The sequence below is a fragment of the Petromyzon marinus genome, chromosome 3 (genome assembly GCF_048934315.1).
Source record: "Petromyzon marinus isolate PM22_M1 ecotype Great Lakes invasive population chromosome 3, UKy_Petmar_22M1.pri1.0, whole genome shotgun sequence".
NCBI classification, from domain to species: domain Eukaryota; kingdom Metazoa; phylum Chordata; class Hyperoartia; order Petromyzontiformes; family Petromyzontidae; genus Petromyzon; species Petromyzon marinus.
The window spans coordinates 21,281,998-21,301,141 of NC_133669.1; the positions used below are offsets into that span (position 1 = coordinate 21,281,998).

At 52.1% G+C, this 19,144-nt stretch overlaps 1 protein-coding gene across 4 annotated transcripts in view; it reads left to right on the forward strand.

Moving 5' to 3' along the window:
- Positions 1-19,144, forward strand: part of LOC116957123 (roundabout homolog 1-like) — a 173,147-nt gene that overhangs the window by 35,411 nt on the left and 118,592 nt on the right. For all 4 annotated transcript variants that reach the window (XM_032979089.2, XM_032979104.2, XM_032979096.2 and 1 more), the window contains exon 2: positions 3,720-4,037. In XM_032979089.2, the coding sequence (XP_032834980.1) occupies positions 3,720-4,037 (318 nt within the window). The remainder of the gene's footprint in view (positions 1-3,719; positions 4,038-19,144) is intronic.

Genomic DNA, 19,144 nt, shown 5'->3' on the forward strand with positions numbered 1-19,144 from the left:
TCTCTCTCTGAGTCGTCCTCTCTCTCTGAGTCGTCCTCTCTCTCTGAGTCGTCCTCTTTCTCTGAGTTGTCCTCTCTCTCTGAGTCGTCTTCATTCTCTATGAGTCGTCCTCGCTCTCTCTCTCTCTGAATTGTCTTCGCTCTCTCTGAGTCGTCCTCTCTCCCTCCCTCCCTCCCTCTGAGTTGTTTGTGAATGCCTTGAGTGAATGCGTGATCTATGGGCGTTTTCCGGTTTTTTTCAATTTAATGATTACATTATCAGTGAATTTAATAAAAATACGTCTTATTCATTCGAGGAAGCTTCAGTGAGTGTCTCAATAGCTCTTCTTTTAGGAGGGTCCGCTGTTACGATGCCTAACCATTTTTTATGCTAGTTCTCAGTCAGTTCCTCGCCGTGACGTTTTCTTATACGTGGTGAGAGATGATGACACGTCTAACTCTAAACTCGAGTAGTTTCATGATGGATAGATTGAGTCGCTTCACTTCGCGATTGATTTAATTTAATGATTTACCGCAGCAAACATCGTCTTTGGTGGTAACGTTTTTTTGTAGCAGAAAAAGTTAAAAGTTTCAGGGACAATAAGAATAATTGCGAAACTCCTAAGCACACTTTGCAGCTAAAGTTTCCCTCGTTCAGAATTCTGCAGAATTATTCGTGAGTTGGTATAATGGGTTTCAAACATTTCATGATCTTTCCTCTTTGAGCAGGTATCTCTCAGTTTTCAAACATTTCATTGTGTTGACTCTTTGTAAAGGTATCTATATCTTTGTACAATGCAGAGTCAGCGTGTGCTGTGACACCTGGGTGGATTTACAGCATCGGCACTTAAATGCAGCGTGAAAGGTGAACAATGAACGATTGCAAGCCCGCTGTATGGGAACTCAACGTGGCTCTTCACAGAAATGAAAAACATTCAAAAGTCCCCAAGTATCGCTATGTCCCTATGAACCCTTGGCAGTGCACGCATCCATTGGCCATCCTCAGGTGGACATTTCACATTTCTACGGTGAGAACTAGTCTCAAACTAAATCCTCCGTTCATATCTCTTCACCAAGTGGCGTAATCTTACGAGGTGATTCTTGCTTTAGCTGTCTTGGACGGATGATAATGTGGCCAGGTTGGTCCTTGCTGGGATTTTAACTTCATGTATTTATAATAATGAACGCTGCGGCTCTACCAACTGATAAATGACCCAGCTGATAGATTTTCTATGGGGTTTGGAGGGGTGGCACAAAGGGTAAGCACACTCTGCTTCGAACTCCCGGATTACAGCTAACACCAGTAGCGAGTGCATTCTAACCGGGACCTGGCCTCCTTCACAGCAAACCTTTACCTACCCGTACTACTGAAGCGCAATGAAACAAGCCCCCTGACTGATACGGTGTGCAACGTCGTTCATCTAGGAGTAGATTCGACTTAAGAGCCGTACATTATTTATTCGGCATTATTCCTACACAATTGAGGATCGTGAAAATTAAAACGTGCCTGCGTTTTCGACGAAGGCAGCATGTTCGGTCCCAGGTTTTTCTTGACCCCCCCCCCCCGAGATTCGTGCAGAGATGGACACGTGGAACGTTCGGCTATGGTGAAGATGAGCGCTTATACGTTTCCGAGAGATCTTTATCGCTCCGAGGGCATTGTCACGAGCGAAGAGAGCAATTCCGAGACGCAAACGTTGTACAGTGTGGCGTCGTCGCCAGGGCCGGAATATTGAGCCACCGCGCAAAGCAAACAAAAGGGCAAATTGGCGAAACCTTAAAACAATCGAGTTAAATGAGTTGGACAGCGTCCAGTCACTTTAACTTTTTAATGTAAACGAAAAGTGATGACTCTGTTGATGGCGGATTTTTTTTTACAACCATTAGATGTGGACCTTGGCCATGCAAGCACCTTGTTTTCGGGTTCGCTTTTTTATGCCATCCCGCGGAAAAAATATATTTTAAACGCTCCTGCAAATGTGAATTTTGAGAATAGTGGTGTAGGAAATGCCTCTTTATTGGGTAATGTGCCAAAGAATGGCAAGTCTGCTTGCAAAGAAAGCAAAGCAAAGTGAGAGACCAAGTTGTGACTTAAACAAAAACATTTTTGCTGCCAAAATTATCAGGGCATTAATATAATGCCGACAAAAATATTCGCGTTTGTCAAGAATCTTGCTGACAGGCCTTCATCGAAGTTGAACAACTGTGTTTTTGTTTCTGACTATCACGTTAATTATTGTTGTTATTATTTCTTGTCATTCATTTGAAGTGGAATGAACGTCAATATGAGGGCCAAATCAGCAATGGTAAATAAAGCGGGCATTTACCTAGAAAAGCGTATTTTTATATCGGGTCCTTATTTCGGGGTGTTTGGACAATCCCTTTTTCTTTCTAAGTTGGCGTGTCAGAACGAACGTGACACGCCTGGAGAAACCCATAACCATCAAGGGGAGAACACATTACATGGAGGTCAACAATTGGCTTTCTGTTATAACTGCTCATTGCCCTGTATGTGAGTGTCTCACGCAGACTCCATCTCTACATGGTCCACCAACCCTGTCTTAAAGAAACACTAACACGTCGCATTCTAAGTGGAGTTGCGTCATCGTGGCCAATGACGTTTTTTTTCCCCACCGCACCTCGCCAATGCTTTTCCTTTACCCAGGAAACCCTTGCCGGGGCTCGAAACGCTTTCCTTGTCTTCTCGAGATGTTTAGCCAGCTCCACTGGAGTGGCAGCCAAGGGAGAGAACGCTCCCGAGAGGACAATCCACGTGGAGATGGAGCTACGAAATAATGCCCGCGTTGTAGGAGCTCGGCGGATTGTTTCATGACAGGGCCGTGAGAGAAGGCGATGGCTTGGGGATGGCCTTCATCACCAGCAGAGGAATGATATTGGCTCGATGATGGCTTAGGCTCACGGACAAGCCGAAACCTATCTCGTGCAAACATTAGAAGTACGCTACATAATTGCTGTGTGTGTGTGTGTGATTCAAGTCTACATTACGCCCTGTGGACGACCGCTGCTCACGTTCTGAAGGGCCGTGGTGATGTATAAACTTCAAAGGGTCGCAATTTTACGTGTGCGCTCGTATTTAACTTAAGAGTGAAATCCCCATTGTCTGTTCAGGGACAGGATCTCGCTTCACCAGTTTAAAAAGAGAGAGAGGGGGGTGGCGGTTAGGGGGTTTGTAGTTTTGTAGCCATAAGGGTATGTGCACGGATGGTGGAGAGGGTATATGACACGTGCCTTGTCTGCAGGCGCATTCTCTGTGGTTCGTAAACGTGGTAAACAATTAAAATCTCATCCATTTTACTCAAAAATTATTTTGACGGCTACGATTATGGCGGTAATGATACAAGTGAACTATAAAATAATTATTTACGTTACCTAGTAAGGCCCACTGAGCTACATAGCTCTTTTTCAGAAGCGACTTGGCTACAAATGATCGCCGAACGAAGTGACTTATCAATTTATAGCCATAGCCAAATCCTATAAGCGCATGTTTCTAAATGTGGAGGGCAAAACTGGAGGAGACATGCAAACTCCATACATACAGGCGTATGTTCAACTTCTTTTTGCGCCATACGTAACCAACTGCGCTAATTGGAGGTGCTAATCAGAGGCGTGTGTGTCTCGGGATTGAACCCACGAGTTGCTGTATACCAGACGAGGCAGTTAACATCCTGCCACCGCGACGCCCCATGATGACGATGTGTCCATCCGTTTGCGTGGCACCAGGGTCACGACCCCGGCAGGAGGACGCTCTCCCGCGCATCGCGGAGCACCCGTCGGACCTGATCGTGCTGCGCGGCGAGCCGGCCACGCTCAACTGCAAGGCGGAGGGGCGCCCGGCGCCCACCGTCGAGTGGTACAAGGACGGCGAGCGCGTGGAGATCGGCAAGGATGACCACCGCACGCTGCTGCACACCGGCTCGCTCTTCTTCCTGCGCGTGCAGCACACGCGGCGCACCAAGACGGACGAGGGCAGCTACGTGTGCGTCGCGCGCAACTACCTGGGCGAGGCCGTGAGCCGCAACGCGTCGCTCCACATTGCTAGTGAGTCCCGCGGACCTGCGGCAGGTTTTTTCTTGGGGGTCGGTGCGCGGGGGGATCTCGCGGGTTTGCTCTTCTGCTGCAGGCGCTCGGGAGGCGAGCGTTAGCGCGGGGTGGGGGGGGGGGCGGGGGGGGGCGACGTGAGCGACCGGTACGACGTCTCGATGCTGGTGTCCAGGTCGCGCACAGAACGACAACGTCGTGAACTCAGGTCACCCGCGTCTCCGATTTGCACGATTGGGCTACGTGCGGTGTGAAAGAGGGCTACGTGCGGTGTGAAAGAGGGCTACGTGCGGTGTGAAAGAGGGCTACGTGCGGTGTGAAAGAGGGCTAGGTGCGGTGTGAAAGAGGGCTACGTGCGGTGTGAAAGAGGGCTAGGTGCGGTGTGAAAGAGGTTCAACTTGCACACGTTCCAACACGTACGTACACCCGAATCGGAGCACAGTGCGGCGTCCAACGTGCCGCAAAACTCCCCCAATACCTCTACGTGCGCATGTGGAAAATAATTGACGAGTGTGTACACGATTGAAAGGGTGCATTGTGAGACTGATGGTAGATTGTCAGCGATGAAGCGTGGTTGTCGTCACATGGCCAACAGGAACACAGTGTCAGCTGCGTTTACTCGAGGTAGGGCGTTAGCTACAGACGGCTATGTACAGGTCTGGACTGACTTGGGAAGGACTATGTTATCTCTCAGCAAATCTTGCGTGTTGCTCTGGCAACTGGATGATGTCACGAATCTCCGCTCAATGGGTGTTGGAGTAACTGGAGGTTGAGTTTTTTTTTTATCTCGGGGAGATCATTCACGCCAGTGGCCAACACACACGCGATGCTGATTTGGCTTCCAAAGCAGCTCGGGTGGAGGGCTCTGTGTTTGTTGTACCGTGTCTGCATCGGGGGTTAAATTAACTCCACTTTGCCGCGTTTTCATCACCTGGGTCTTTATTGTCCAGAAGAAGAAAATCCCCAGCGTAAACGCAGCTGTGTCAACATTACAGTGGGGCGGGACGGGGAACTCACCCAATCATTTTTTTGTTAAATCATATCTCGTCGAAGATATCTCGCGCAGACTGAGTGGGCTGGCCACGGCAGAGGTGCGATTATGAGCAATGCGGAAATGAATGCTCTGCAGGGTGAACCCATGTGGTGCACTTGTTGGGGTGGTGTCGGGGGTGGTGGTGATGGTGGTGGTGGAGGAGGATGCATTTAGTTCAGCATCTGGGCGCGGAGCGAATCTCCTGAGCCGGGCGCAGGAGCAGCACCGCGCCGCTCACATGGCTCCGATTCGCCTCACGGGCAGGAGCCGAGGGGTCGGCGATGGGCTCGCGAGAACCACCCCCACCACTCCCCCCGCCCCGCCCGCCCGCCCGCCCGCCCGCCTGTGAAGTTAGCCGTCCCCCAAATTTTACGCGTAACTTGACAAGTCGCGTTTCGCCAACGTCCAGCCCGTGTCTCCAGTAACGTGAAACTTCCCACGACCCCCCCCGCCCCGGTGGGCACGGGTGAGCTGGGGGGTGGGACAGTTGGAGCGGGGCAGTTGGAGGGGGCAAGAGTTGGGGGGGGGGCAGGGTCCTGGGTCTCCGGCGGCGTCTGCATCTCCACGTCATGTCGAGCCTCACCCTGCCAGGTTATTGGCCGTCGCTGACGAGATTAGCGTGCGCGCGCGCGTGCTCATTAAGCGCTCAGGTTCCCCTTTGATATGCGACAGTCGCTCTGATGTCGAAGCACGGGCTCATTCTCGCCCCCCCACCCTACCCACCCATCCCCACCGCCTCCTTTCACTCACTCACACTCCACCTCCTCCCTTTGTCCCAAAATCAAAGGCACGAACCTACAGCAGGTATTTCCTGTTGCTTTCATCGAGATAGCGGGGCACCGAAAACCGTGATGTTCCCGCAGCCGTCTCATCTTTCTCACTATAGGGCCAGGCCGTTTTTCACGGAAGGTGAAGGTGGAAGGGAGGACACGCGTGTGAGATGTGTGTGTCCTCACACACACACACCTGCCCGCCCGCCTGCCCGCCCGCCTGCCCACCCGCCCTTGGTAATGATAAGCTGCCAGTTTAAAAAAAAAAAACTTTTAATCCATTGTTTGCTGTCAGCCGGTGTCTGAGGTATGCGATCTAAAATAATAATAATAAACATAATAACGATGGAAAGAAAGAGGGACATAACCATAGGGTTCGCCGGTGCGACAGCGCCTCGGGCGCAGCGCCGCGCCCAGCGGTGGAGCCGCACGCGAGCTGGCAGAGGAGCTCGTCATCGCGGCGGCCGCGAAACGGCGCGTTCATTCGCGACAATCTTTTGGTGTTTTAGCCTCTACCTGCCAGAATTTTTAATCCGCGTTAAGAGGATCACCAGTGGGTTGTCCGTTACGCCCCGCTTAAATGCGCGAAATTTATATAAATAAGGCGAAATGACAGGGCCCCCACTTGAATATTTGTGCGGGCCACAGCTGCCACTTAAATCGACAAAACGAGAGGGTTTTTTTTTCTTTTCGCGTCGTTTCTTCCTCCCATTCTCGTGTTGGTGTTCACTCCTCGCGCTTGCTCTGCGCTGGAGCCATCGACGTGTTCTCTGGCGACCAACATTTTTTAGAGCGAATGAAGGGAAAAAAAAGCGTGAGCCGCCGAACCGGAAGGCAGGGTAAATGGAGAAGGTTTCACGGGACGCGAGGACTTGCCCGTGGGGAGAGGAAGGAGCATCCCCGCACACTCCTTCTGCTTTGCCGCCCGCGAGCTCGCTGCACCGATTAGCCGTGCCGTTTTTTTTTATTGTACAAATGGTTTAAGGGTCACCAAAACATGCCGTGCCTGCTAATTCACTTCTCTCTAGTGGCGTGAGTTGTGGCTTGTTGGGGGCCGGGGGGTGCCCAATAAGGCGAAATTAAAAAGCAAAGAAAAACATTTTTCTTTTCTTTTAGAGTCTTATTTTTATATTTTAAAAGGCCTGGAGACTGAGCCGCTTGATTGATCAGGACTGGGCCGATCTTTATCTCAGAGATCAGCATGTCGATTGCGCCTCTCCCATGCCTCTTGTTAACGACGTACTTTACCCAGGGCAGGGTAGGAGACGAAAATGATCGGCGGTGGCGGCTGCAGTGGCGGCGGCCGTGCGGGCGGGCGAATAGCTCGGCGGGGTTCGGCCTCCCCGTGTTGGTTTTTCTCAGGGGTGAAGAAACCGCAGATGTCATTGTTTTGCTGCGCAGGAGGAGCCTGTGCTTCCTGCGTTCGCAAGCGGTGTCGGCCGGTTGCACGATCGCGCGCGACGCTGTCTTCTGAGCCCCGCCGCGCGAGTGCGTGCAAGTCCTCATTCTTTCCTGCGTCTCTCTTTGTTAAACGTTTTCGTTTTAGTGGTTTTCTTTTTGTCGCACTCTGCACGTTTGTGTTTGCGGTATGATGTGCAGCACGCGCTGCTTGAGCGAGTAGCGACCGGCGGGCGGGCGGGCGGGCAGGCGGGTGGGCCGGAAAGTAAAACGTGTGGTTTTTTTTTTTCCCTGGACGTTTCATGGGTGGCCAGATGTCGTGAAGACAGGGCGGCATGAAAGACACGCACTTGGGGATGACGACCGGGACACGGGAGGATCGCTTGATCTCACTTTGAGTTTGTAAAAAAAAAAAGTCTCACACACGAACGGTTGCTCGGGTCAGAAAAGTTGGGTGACTGGTCGGAGCGGAAAACGTTTCCTTCGTAATCCTAACAAGTCGAGGATTATTTTAGCAAGAGCAGACTGGAAGTACAGCTAAAACCAAGGTAACTTTACCACCATCATTGTTGAAATCGACTGTCTTATGAACTGGGAACGTTGCAGTTAGGTAAGGCCTTGCTTAGCAGACCTTTATTAAAAGCTTAAAAGGCACAGCCCTGCAATTTCTTTCTCGTGCCACAGCTGGCAGACGGGCCCCCATTAGAGGGAGTTGCAGAGGGAAGGCCTGTAGAGAAGCCATTTTAGCCGACCCTTCCACGCCGCCGTACATCTTGAAAGAGGTGGGAGTACCCACACTTTACCCCACCGCACACGGCATGCCGATCGACTGATTGTGGTGGACCCATTTATGCTGGTGGTTGGACAGAGGTGGCGGGGGAGTGGGGGCGGATTAAGGAACTGTCGTGGCGTTTCGACTGCTGTGCTTGGGAGGTCGATCCGGCGACCTCTGCGTTGCAAGTGCAGAGTGTGAACCAATGGCACTGGGGTGGCACCCCAGACCTCCCTTTATAAATTGAGGCCTACGCGATCGCCTCAGGTTTCGCTCAGCAGATCTCTCTCCATGTTTGAGCAGAAAAACGCAAGAGGCACGAGACAGCGGCGGTGGTGGCGGTGGGTATAATTACATCCTCTGCTTCCACGCCGCTGACCGTGCCTCTTTTGTCTGTTCGTTAGCGGAAAGTATTCGTGAGCGCATCCTTATTTTTTTGCGTGACACAATTTTCACGGAAGTCGAGAGACGATGGGCGAGGAAGGAGTTGTCTGGTCCAGCGCTGCCGAGGCTGGGCTTTGAGATCATGGTTGCTGCGGTTCTGTGGGAGTGAAGTGGGGCGGCGGTGGGCAGGAGGTCTCCTTCACTTGGCTTTCCGATAAGAAGAGAAATAACTAAACTTCCTCGAATCAAAAAATTGCCCTCGTTTTATCCTGCGTGGGTTCCGCGTTTTTCATCTTCCCTCCCCCCTCTCTAACGGCCGCTTAATGGCGTCATGTGCTGAAGATGAATGCGTTGTTTTTCCAGCCGCCGTCCTCATTACAGCTGCCCGTAATTGGATGGAGCCATCGTGCATAGCTCATTTTGACTCAGGAGCATTTTTACCTACATCCGAATGCATGTATTCCACCGAAGGTAAAGCGCACGTACATTTGTCGTCACATTTGCGAGCGTGATATATGTTATTCAGACACACGTATGGGTCTTTTTGCCACCCTGTACATTTTTCGGAGATGTTTTAACAATTTTTTTTTTTAATTTGAGCAAGCAGACTCATGTTCGACGAACAGAGGAAATTGGAAACCAGCGGTAGGTGCTGCACAGTCCTCCTCCTCTCGCTGGAGGTCCGTGGGGCCATGCAGGCGTCGAGCATCTGGGCGCATTCGGTCCTGAGCCTGACTTTATCTGATATGTTCCCTGGACTGAGCGAATTTTTTTTCACGTTTTCTTTTTTTTTTCTCTTCTAACAACATTCTTCGCATGGATCCGTCGACTGGCAGCGTGTAACTCAACCTGAGTGGAGACGAGGGGAGGAGGATGGTGGTGGTGGTGGGGGCGGGGTGGTGGTGGTGGTGTTTTGGGGTCGAGAGGGTAGGGGAGGGGATAGTGGGAGAGGCGGAGGCAGCGGTTGCTGGAGTTGAGCCTCGCTCGTTCCAGCGGGTAGGATAATGTCCCCCCCATCTTTCTTCTCCCTGTCTCCACTCCCCGTGTCCCGCACCCCCCTTCAACCTGTCCCCCCACCCTCGCCTCCGTCTATGCATGCACCCCCTCCCGTACTCCCACCCCCCCCCCCCCCAAGAAGTCTCCCCCCATTGCCCCCCGCCCATGCGCGCACGCAAAACTACCCCAAAACGCCCCGCCGCACTATCTGACATGCATGGTTGGCAGACAAAGCGCGGCGGATGAAAGAGGTTTTTTTTCACTCCAAGCTGTCCCGACTCTGGACGGATTGGGGGGCGGGGGGCGGGGGGGGGGCACTTTGACGATCTCTCCGTGGTGGTAGTGGCAGCGTGACCGGCCTGCTTCCCAGGAGCTCGTGCAAGAGGTGCGTGTGCTGCGTTTGCCAATACGTCCAGTGCACAGCAAAAAAAAAAGTGCGTCTCCTAACAGTGAGTGGAGGTGGAGAGGGAGGTGGGGGGGGGGAATAAAAAAGATTTGTGATGCTGGAAACAATTTCTGTCTCTCCCACTCATTCTCCCATCCCCCCCCGCACCCCCCCCCCCCCCCCCCAATTCAGTTTGGTGTGTGTTTTGTTTTACGTTTTGTTTTGCTTTGCAGTCTGGCTTTGCAAAGAATGCGCAGGTTGTTTAGACGCAACTCGGGACCACCACGCAGCTCTGGGGGGGGGGGGGGGGTGGACCATGTCCGTGAGTTTATTTTTTCGGCCCTGTGTTGCTAGGTGACCCGGATCGATCTCGCACCTTTCAATTTACAGCGTAAACCGCTGCTGACCCCGCTGCCCCTATTTTCACACTCCAGCAAACCTGGCAGTACCAACGCGTTTATTATTATTATTATAAAAAAAAATCTCAGTACCTCCCATTTAAAGCGCGATCATCCCATCCGAGCGCATTACCCGCGGCCGCTAAGGCGGTGGGACGGGCCGCCCACGGCGACAGGTGAGGGCGGCTGGGGCTTTACCCAGGAATGGTTTGCATCCGTGCGTGCATCCGTGCGTGCGTCTGTCCATGCTCGCGTGCACTCACGGAGAAGCCTCCGCCCCGCCTCCCCCCCCCCCGGCAAAATGATGCCAAACACCGAGGAGGTGCCGAGACGGTGCCGCCCTACCCTTGGCTGCTGCTCGGCTGTTTGCGTCCCGTACCCACTCCTTTCTTGTTCCTTGCGGCCGGCTGCTTCCCGCTTTGTTTTCAGCGCTGCCCGACGACGTGTTCCCACCGGACGATAATTCATTGCCCCCCCCCCCCCCGGCCCCCCTCCTGCCTTGCAGCCGAGATCCATGCCGAATCGAGCCCTTAATCACTTTGCTAGATGTCTTTATTTTACTTTAAAGGATAAGGGCAGCTCAGCACTTTGAATTGTAATGACTCCACTCGTACCAAACCGGCTCAAAAGAAATGTATAAAAATATAACGCGCAGCACACAACAACAACAACAACAAAAATAGCAACAACAAAATTGGCGCCGTAAACAAAAATGCCACCGTCTTCTTCTTCTCGGTTTGAATCGATCTCCTGCCGAGTTCACAAGTGCAGGCTGCCTTTTGAGCTCGGCGATGGAGGAATGCGCCCCCACTGCCGCCTGACATCGCCCCCCCCCGCTCTCCCCTTGCCATCATCGTCATTGCGCAACCTCCGTGCATCGCGCGTGACGAGCGAACGAACGTCCGTCTCGGCGCAGACGCCTACATTCAATCGGAGGGCACGTCGAGTCGCACCACGTGACGATGCCGCCGTCGCCGCAGCTTCTGCTGATGCGGCTACGCCGTTTTGTTGACCGCCCTGAATTCGGTAACGTGATGTGAGTGACTTGCGGTGTCCGGTTGGCTGAGCCGAGCCGGGGCTCGGCTGGGCTAGGCGAGGCAGGGTAGAGGGGGCCCGCTTGGGCGTCGTGCCAACATCCGACCGTGGCCACTCCGTCACGAGCTTCCTTGTAACTCAGCGGGAGGCAGATGCCGTTAAGTTGGCACAATGAAATACACAGCTAAACCTTATCAGCGCAGATTACCGAGCGCAGCGGGCTTCAGGAACCGTGCCGGCTTTTGATCAGGCATGGGAATATATATATATTTTTATTATTATTAAAGCCTCATTGCCTTTCAGAAGACAGGGGCAGCAGCAGATGAATGTGGCATGCCTGCACGGCGAGGATGCACCTGGCGTTTGAACTGTTTAAAAATAGGACCTGTTCGTGGGACGAAATGGACCAAAATTGTGGCATTTTGTATAATTGAAACAACAAGCTCAGATAGATCATTCCTGGCTTCATGTTGATATATTCACGTCGTGTGTACACGGGCACACATGTATTTGGTTACAAACGGTAACTTGCAAAGTTCGCAACTTCCTTTTTTTTTCTCGTTCCGAGAGCGTTTCCTTCCGCTCTCTGGTGGGGGCCATTAACACAAGGAACATCGTAACGAGTTGCCAGATCATTAAAACGTGAAAATGGTTCCGTTCACACGTACGAGCCGCAAGTAATTACATTTTGAATCCAAACCCTAATGAGTCTGTGGATGAGAGCGCACAGTCAGGTGCGTCTGCTCCAATGATGTTTAGCGCGGCACTGACTGTGTGCACTTTAGCCCTAGGAGGCAAATGGTCATGCAGTTCTATTAAACTAAACACCTTGAAGAGAACAGTCATATAAAATTAGCATCAGTGATTTTTTTGTAGGACATAAATTAATTTGCTATTGCGTTCTTTCCAACCTGTGTAAAGAGCATTACAGTTGCAACCATTATCTGCAGGAGGTAACTCCACATGCACTTTATAGTGGAAGAGGTAACGATCCTGCATATGACGAGCGCTTGTAGCCACACTTTAGACTGCCCATATCAGCTGTGAGCAAGGTTGGATAAGGAACAGGCGTCGGGGCTCCGGGGCTGTGCTGATTGTAGTGGTGGTGGCGGCGGTGGCATGCGTGTTGGATTATTGCCCTGGCTCACCAGGGATTACAATTAATATCGGGCCAAATGTCATTGACCCAGCTCCAGATAACAAAACCATTAATATGCTGCCTGTCCGGCTCAGATTAACTTGCCTGTCACTCTACCCCAGCTACTGCTATCTTGACTTTGGGACGTAAGATTTCTACACTTGAGTAAATATTTGGACGGGGCTTTGGCTTTGCCAAGCGCTCTTTCATGCGTCGTGTTTGCATCTGATGCCCCGTGATGCCTTCGCTCGCTCCCCTGCCCTCCCTCCCCTGCCGCTGCCTCCCAACCTCCCTCCACCCCCAACCCTGCGCGTTAACCCGAGCGCCCATAAGATCGCTGTCGCCTGCAAAACCATTGGCCCGCGATGGCAAGGGACGCGAGGGGGATGGCAAGATACTCGTCCTTTGGTGCAAAAAAGCGGTGGCTACGCTGGGCACTTGCGGTCCAGCGATTCAAATGTGGGCTTGGTGGATTGCCCAGAGGCAGCTCCCGTGTGAAGGGTGAGCCACGCACTGGTGTGGATATCTAATCTTTGCCGTTGCCGGGAATGGAACTCAGGAAGCTGGGCTCGTTGGCTCACCGTGCTAACCGGCGCACCACCGCCTCCATCATAGTGTGGGAAAGCCAGTTTTATGTAAAAGAAAAATAGATTAAAAAAAATCTCAAGTCACTCGATAGTTCTAATGGCAAAGAGGAAGCTTATTCCAAAGTGATGGAGAATAACTGAAGGAGGGATGGAGGGGAAGGGAAACGCCGGTGCTCCAGATTTCTCCCACGTGCAGAAATATTCAACCGAGGAATTAACCCAACGTCCTGAAACACAGCCCCCTCCTCATCGAGCAGCGTCTTGAGTCTCGGTGATGCTTTCCTTTGTAAAACAAAGGCAAAAGGAACGCTGTATTACCGACGCGGGTTGGCAAGCAAAAGAAAAGAGAAGCGAAAATCAAATAAAGGCGATTGTTTCCGCAAAGCTTATCACTCCGTGCGGCAGGCAGGCATGAGAATACGGTAACGCGACACCGGGACTGCGAGTGGAGGACCTCTTTTTTAAAAAACACACAGACGACAGAAAAATTACGGAATCTCTTTCAGTGTTTGTGGCTCGTGTAACAAGTGAGAAACAACGACGGTGGGGGAGGAGGGGGCGGGGGGCGCCCGCCGTGTGGGCTGGGGTAGGGTCCCTGGAGCCTCCCCTGGTGATTTTTTTCTTCCGCCTCCCCCACACCACCCCCCTCCCCACCCTCATCCCAGCCTCCCCGCAGCTCAACAACGTGCAGCCTCTCTCACTGCCACCCACCTCCAAACAAAATAATCGTGTGTGTGTGTGTCCCACCCACCCCGCCTACTTTTGCTGTTATCTCCATGCCTTCCCTGCCAATGCTCTGGTTAGGTTTCAGCCAAATCCTGGGTGCCACAAACAAACCGCTCCATCACACAATCTACCGCCCGTCCACCACCAACACCGACACTGACATGTCTGTAGCCGTCTCTTTGAAAGAGATCGGTCGGTTATTAAATAGCGATATGCCTTTACGAGTGAATACCAGGCACTGGAATAGGTGACCGTGGAAACGATAGAGGTCGCTTTCAAATTAATGACATGTGAAAAAGAGCTTCATAGCCGATCGGATTTGTCCAGGAAAAATTAACATTCTGATTCTGAATGAATCCCTGTGAGGATAGTTTGTGGTCACTTTAATAAATCTATTTTGAAATGATTCACGATATAATTTTTTATATTTAGAAAAGTCTCAGATTTGTGAAGCTCTGGTGTTTGACCAATTCCATTTATGAGTGTTTAGAAATCCCCCCACGTATACGAGGACATCACTCAAAGCTCCGCATAGATGGATTCAAGAATTCCATTGCTGTATGGTCACCTCCCGGCAACACCGCTCAAGCCTATACCACCTGGTATTCAAAGAAGCAAGTGGTTGATTCAGACATAATGACTCAAGTTTCTTTTGCAGATTTCCTCCTCGCCGTGTGTCCTGCACCTCTTCCCACTTCCTTCCCATCGCTCGTCTCTCACTAACCATCTCTCCACTAACCCCAGGGGGCTCCCATCACCCATCGCCATCATCACCACCTTTTCCCGCCTTCCTCAATCCTCACTTCGTCCTCCGTCGACCCCACCGCACCGCCCCCACCCCCCACCTCCACACCACCCCCCCCTGGTCTGGACGTCCTCTCTCTCTCTTGTCCATCGCACTCCGCATCTCCGCTTACCCTCCCCACGCCTCTCGACGCCGCGGCCATCAGGCTCTGTCGGCGGTGTCGCCGCGCTGCTGCTGCTGCCGGCGGTTGCGGCGGCTCGGCGCGGTTGTCGCTGCTTTCAGCAGGGAGAAACGTGAACCCGTCTTCCCCTCTCTCTCTCTCTCTCCCCCCCCCCCTCTCTCACCGTCGCCGCCGCTGTCACCACCGCCGCCAAGCAAAACAGGAGCGCGGGGAGCGGTGGACATTGTGCGTCGTTTTCCTGACTCACCCACCCCCTCCTCCACCCCCCGTGCGCCTCCTCCGCTGGGGATCTCTTCAAGGGGACTTTTGCCCCCCCCCCGGTTGCACTCTGTCCGTCTGAAGTTGGAGTCGCGAGCGCTGCGAACGAAATTGCCGCAGATTGCGTTTTGGCGGTGGCGTCTAAGGCCACTGGCCCCCCCAAAAGAGTCTGTTTTAAGAGTGGAAAAATAAATGCCATAATCATTTGGCTTCTGTTTAAAAATAGCGTCGGTAATGACAGTTATTTACCCGGGAAAGCCTTACCGAGTCCTACAACTCTTCAGAAGGGTTCTCTGCCGCATTTGACCAATTCCCATTAATGAGCATCTGCTTTCCTGTGGGAGGAAGCCGGAGAACGTGGAGGAAACCCACCCAGAGGGTGACACTCAGCGCTGCCATCTGCTGGTCACGCCACGTTGCTCAGCACCTACAACGCCCGGCAAAGCCCTTGGTGGTCACCCATCCAAAGTGCAAAACGGCCTCAAACCTCGCCAAATTCATCTCGGGCATCGCTTGCGAAATAAACTCCTTATAAAAAGTTTTTTTGTTTTGTTAAAACAACGGTTTTATTAACAACTTCGTTAAACTCACGGTGGAGAAGTACGTCAATGATGCGGCGCCTGCTCCGACATCAACGCTTACTTGAATTAATTACTTCTGCAACTCGTTCACACGGAGCAGGCGGCTCCTGCGACGCGTGGCACCCGAGACGCGTGGCGCCTGCTTCTTGGGCGAGGCGATTCGAGAGTTGAGGGACCGCGGCGTTTTTTCGGTGACTTTACCGAAAGAACCAAAGAGTAATTCCTGCAGTGACGAAAGCGTCAAATCAATGAATAATAAGGCGTCCATACAAAATGTAAATTGTTTTAAAGTAGCGAATTAATTTAGGAATTGATGCCGATTTTGATGCAGGCATGCGTTGTCACCGGATCTGAGTCCGTGTGCAAAATTTTGAATTGATTGGACAACAGGAAGGAGACTAAATTTTCAATACAAGATTTGACCACGACACAGGAATCAAGTTAAGTAAAAACCGTTGAAAAAAAAGAGACACTCATTGCCTCAGTGGGCGGGTGATTTGGTAAAACAAATGTGAGCGAGCGACTTTGGGTTGTTTGTTTGTGGTAGGGGTAGAGGGAGAATTGAATTCAGAAGAAGACATCCTGTCACAGTGCATATTTATGCCCCCGCGTTCGTTAAAAGACGAACGGCGGCCAAGTGTGTCCCGTCGGAGAGTTTTTCACGCGTTTTGTAATACGATTGAGCAATATCCTCTTTAATGACCCAAAGAATACGGTACTGCATCGGCAGTACGTATTCCTTGGGTCTTTCGGTAAAGTCACATAGATAGGGGTTCAAAGAAAGCAACAAAAAACTACGACGTTTCGATCACAACACAAGCGATCGCTGATGGGACGCCGTGTCGCCGCTGCCCACCACTTCGCGGCCTCCCCTGCACCAATCCCCCGCTATAGACGTCTCATCTCTTAAGCGGCAACGGGAGAAGAAGAAAAAAATCAATCTGTCGGGTATTGACCAGAGATTAGATAATGGGGGGGGGGGGAGGACGAGCAAAGTGGCTATGCTATGTTAGCGAGTGACGGGCGGCGGCAGTCTAAGTGGTTTGTTCTGCACCGTTTGGCAAAACCCTAGGGCCAATTTTGTGTTTTTTTTCCCGTGAAGATTCCCCCCCCCCCCGCCGCCTACTTTTCTTTTTAATCTTTTAAAGAGTAGATTACAGGGTGATCCGCGTTGGGAAATGTCGAAGACCCCTCCACCTGGGCAAGCTGCTCATTCCAACGCTGTGAGTTTCGAGCGCGCGGAGTTTCGCCACAAGTCCCAGCAGAAACCTTCGCACGCTCTCCCTATCTCTCTCCCTCCTGCAGCTGCCGAGCACCCATTATAAATGCCTAATCTCAGCAAAACAATCAGAGATGAAGAAACTCTTCGGGGAGGAAGATAGGTGGGCGTTGAACGGGCGGGTGGGGGAATGGTGGTGGCGGGTTTTTTTTTTGGGTGGGTGATGAGAGGCTCAGAGTGCTGGGTGGTAGGGAGGTCGACAGGGCTTTCGTTGGCACTGTTGGGTGCTGGGTGAGGAGTTTGTGGGTGGTGAGCATCTGGGGGTGGTGGGGGGGCAAGCAGTGGGGGGTGCGGGTGCGGTAGGATTAGTGGAAGAGCCCAGTTGGGGGTTGGGTGGGGGGTTGCAGGCACTTTTGAGTCGCCGTGGAGGTTGATGTGGTAAATTCAAAGCAGCGTCAGAGAGAGAGAGATGAGCTTTCCAAAGTTTCTGGGTTAAGTATTGGCAAACAGCGAGGTGCTGTGGTTAAGAATCTCCCCCCTTTGATATGGAACAAAGCCGGGGCCAGGCCTCGCCCCGTAACCGGCTCGGCTCTTGCGTGCGCACGGATCAACGCCGCGCTCACGGAGCGGCGAGCACCCGCAATCCGCGCGCACTGAACGATGTCCAGCAGCGTCGCCGGCATCTGCCACCTGGCCCCGCATTCCTCGTTCGCTTTTAACGCAAAGTCAAAACTGCTGTCTCGGCGGTATTGATTTGGTCGTTTGGCTTGCGGCGCTGGGTTCAGGCGCAAACGCCCCCCACGTCCCCCCCCCCCCCCCCCGGAAAAAATGGTGACGCGCGGCCATGGCCGGGTGTCGCCAAAGCCGCCACGGGCGTGCGTGCCGTGACTCATCGGGGGAGACACCGGAGAGAAGTTCCGTGCCGTGCGCGCGTGCGACTCGAGGTGTTGGAGACTTTTGTTTGGTGACCTCTTGTTGACCCCCCAGTTGACCCCTCCTCCCCCCACCTCCGTGATGATCAGGGTTCGGGTCTAGGGGAGCGGAGGGCATGAGTGAGAGCGGAGAAGGAACTTAATTAACCGAGAAACAATTATCACTGTTTGAGTTGGTGGGCAATTAGGAAAGCATATTATACGTCATCAGTCTGTCGCTTTCATTTCACCAGGGGAGAGCCCATTGCGAAGACAAGTGTCTTTGTAAGGGAGACCTGGGATAAATGCAATAATAAAAACACGTCCAGTGGAAACGTTGGCTGGCTATTTAAAGTTTTTGGGTTCTTTGTAATCACGTCTCGTTTTCATACATACTTGTACGCCAAAAAATAGAGGATTTTTTTGTACAATATTATTCCTTTCTGTCGCTACATCAGTCACAAGCAATTTAAAAAAATGCCAAAAGGTATTTTTTTTAATTCTTCAGTTACAGTTAAGCGCGAACAAATATTTAGATTCGAGCGTTATCCAGCATGCTGCCTGCCAACTGTGACCTAACCGTAATATAAAATAAAGATAAGCTTTCTGCGAGACGGCTCTGCAAGTTTTTTCTTAACTTCATTCAGGCGTGTCGAGTTACATTGCCAGCGCAAGACCTGATAATTTGAACGCATTACACCACCGACATTAAAGCAACAAGCCGGCTGCCGCGTTAATTAGCAAGATATCACTTTTCGTGGCAAAGTGGCTTGGGAACGCCAGGCCTGTAAAACGCCTTATTAAATGTGCCGGGGTTTGGCCGAACGGCTAAGCTGGTGGCACCAAGTGAGTAAGGGCCAACGCTTTTTTACATCGTCAGCCAAAGAGACAAACGTATGATGAGGGCCCCGACGATTGAATCTTCTGCGGGTGCGGCGGTTTGGTGTGCTCAGCAAAGGATGTCTGGGTACAGAGCTGCCACCGTCAGAGGTCTTACCTCGAGGTTTTTGGCGGCCTCTCTTGCCTTGACATTTAGCGAAAGAAGCGTTCCTGTGCGAGTTTGTCCTGAAACAAAGCTGGGCAGAATAATCGCTAGGCTTTTCTGCTTTCGGTTGGTCATTATTTATTTTGTTTTAAAATAGCTTGCTTGCAAATCAACAAGTTTTACCCCCTACATCGACAAATTTGTTATTGCTCAAAATCCAACCGTTTCCACCCCCTGATCTGACAACATTGTCTCGGGCGGAGTGACGCCATTGGCCGGTGATCGAGGCCTGTCGGATTCTCATCCACGGGGCGACTGTGTCCGAGCGCCACCGTCATGGCAACATTAATCAGCGCCCCGCTTGTGTCCGCTCTTGCCTGGCCCAATGCCATCGATGTCCACTAATTACCAGCTCGTTTGTTAATTGGGAGAACGAGCATCTGCTCCTGCTAATTAAGCAGGTTTCTCCTGGGTGCTGGGCATGGGGGTGGTGATTTGGGGGGGGGGGGTGCAGAGTGGGGGTTGCGGATGGTGCCCCATGCCTTCGTGTAGAACTGTGGACTGAAACCATCTCTCCCACGCCTCCCAGCCATTTCCTTTGACTC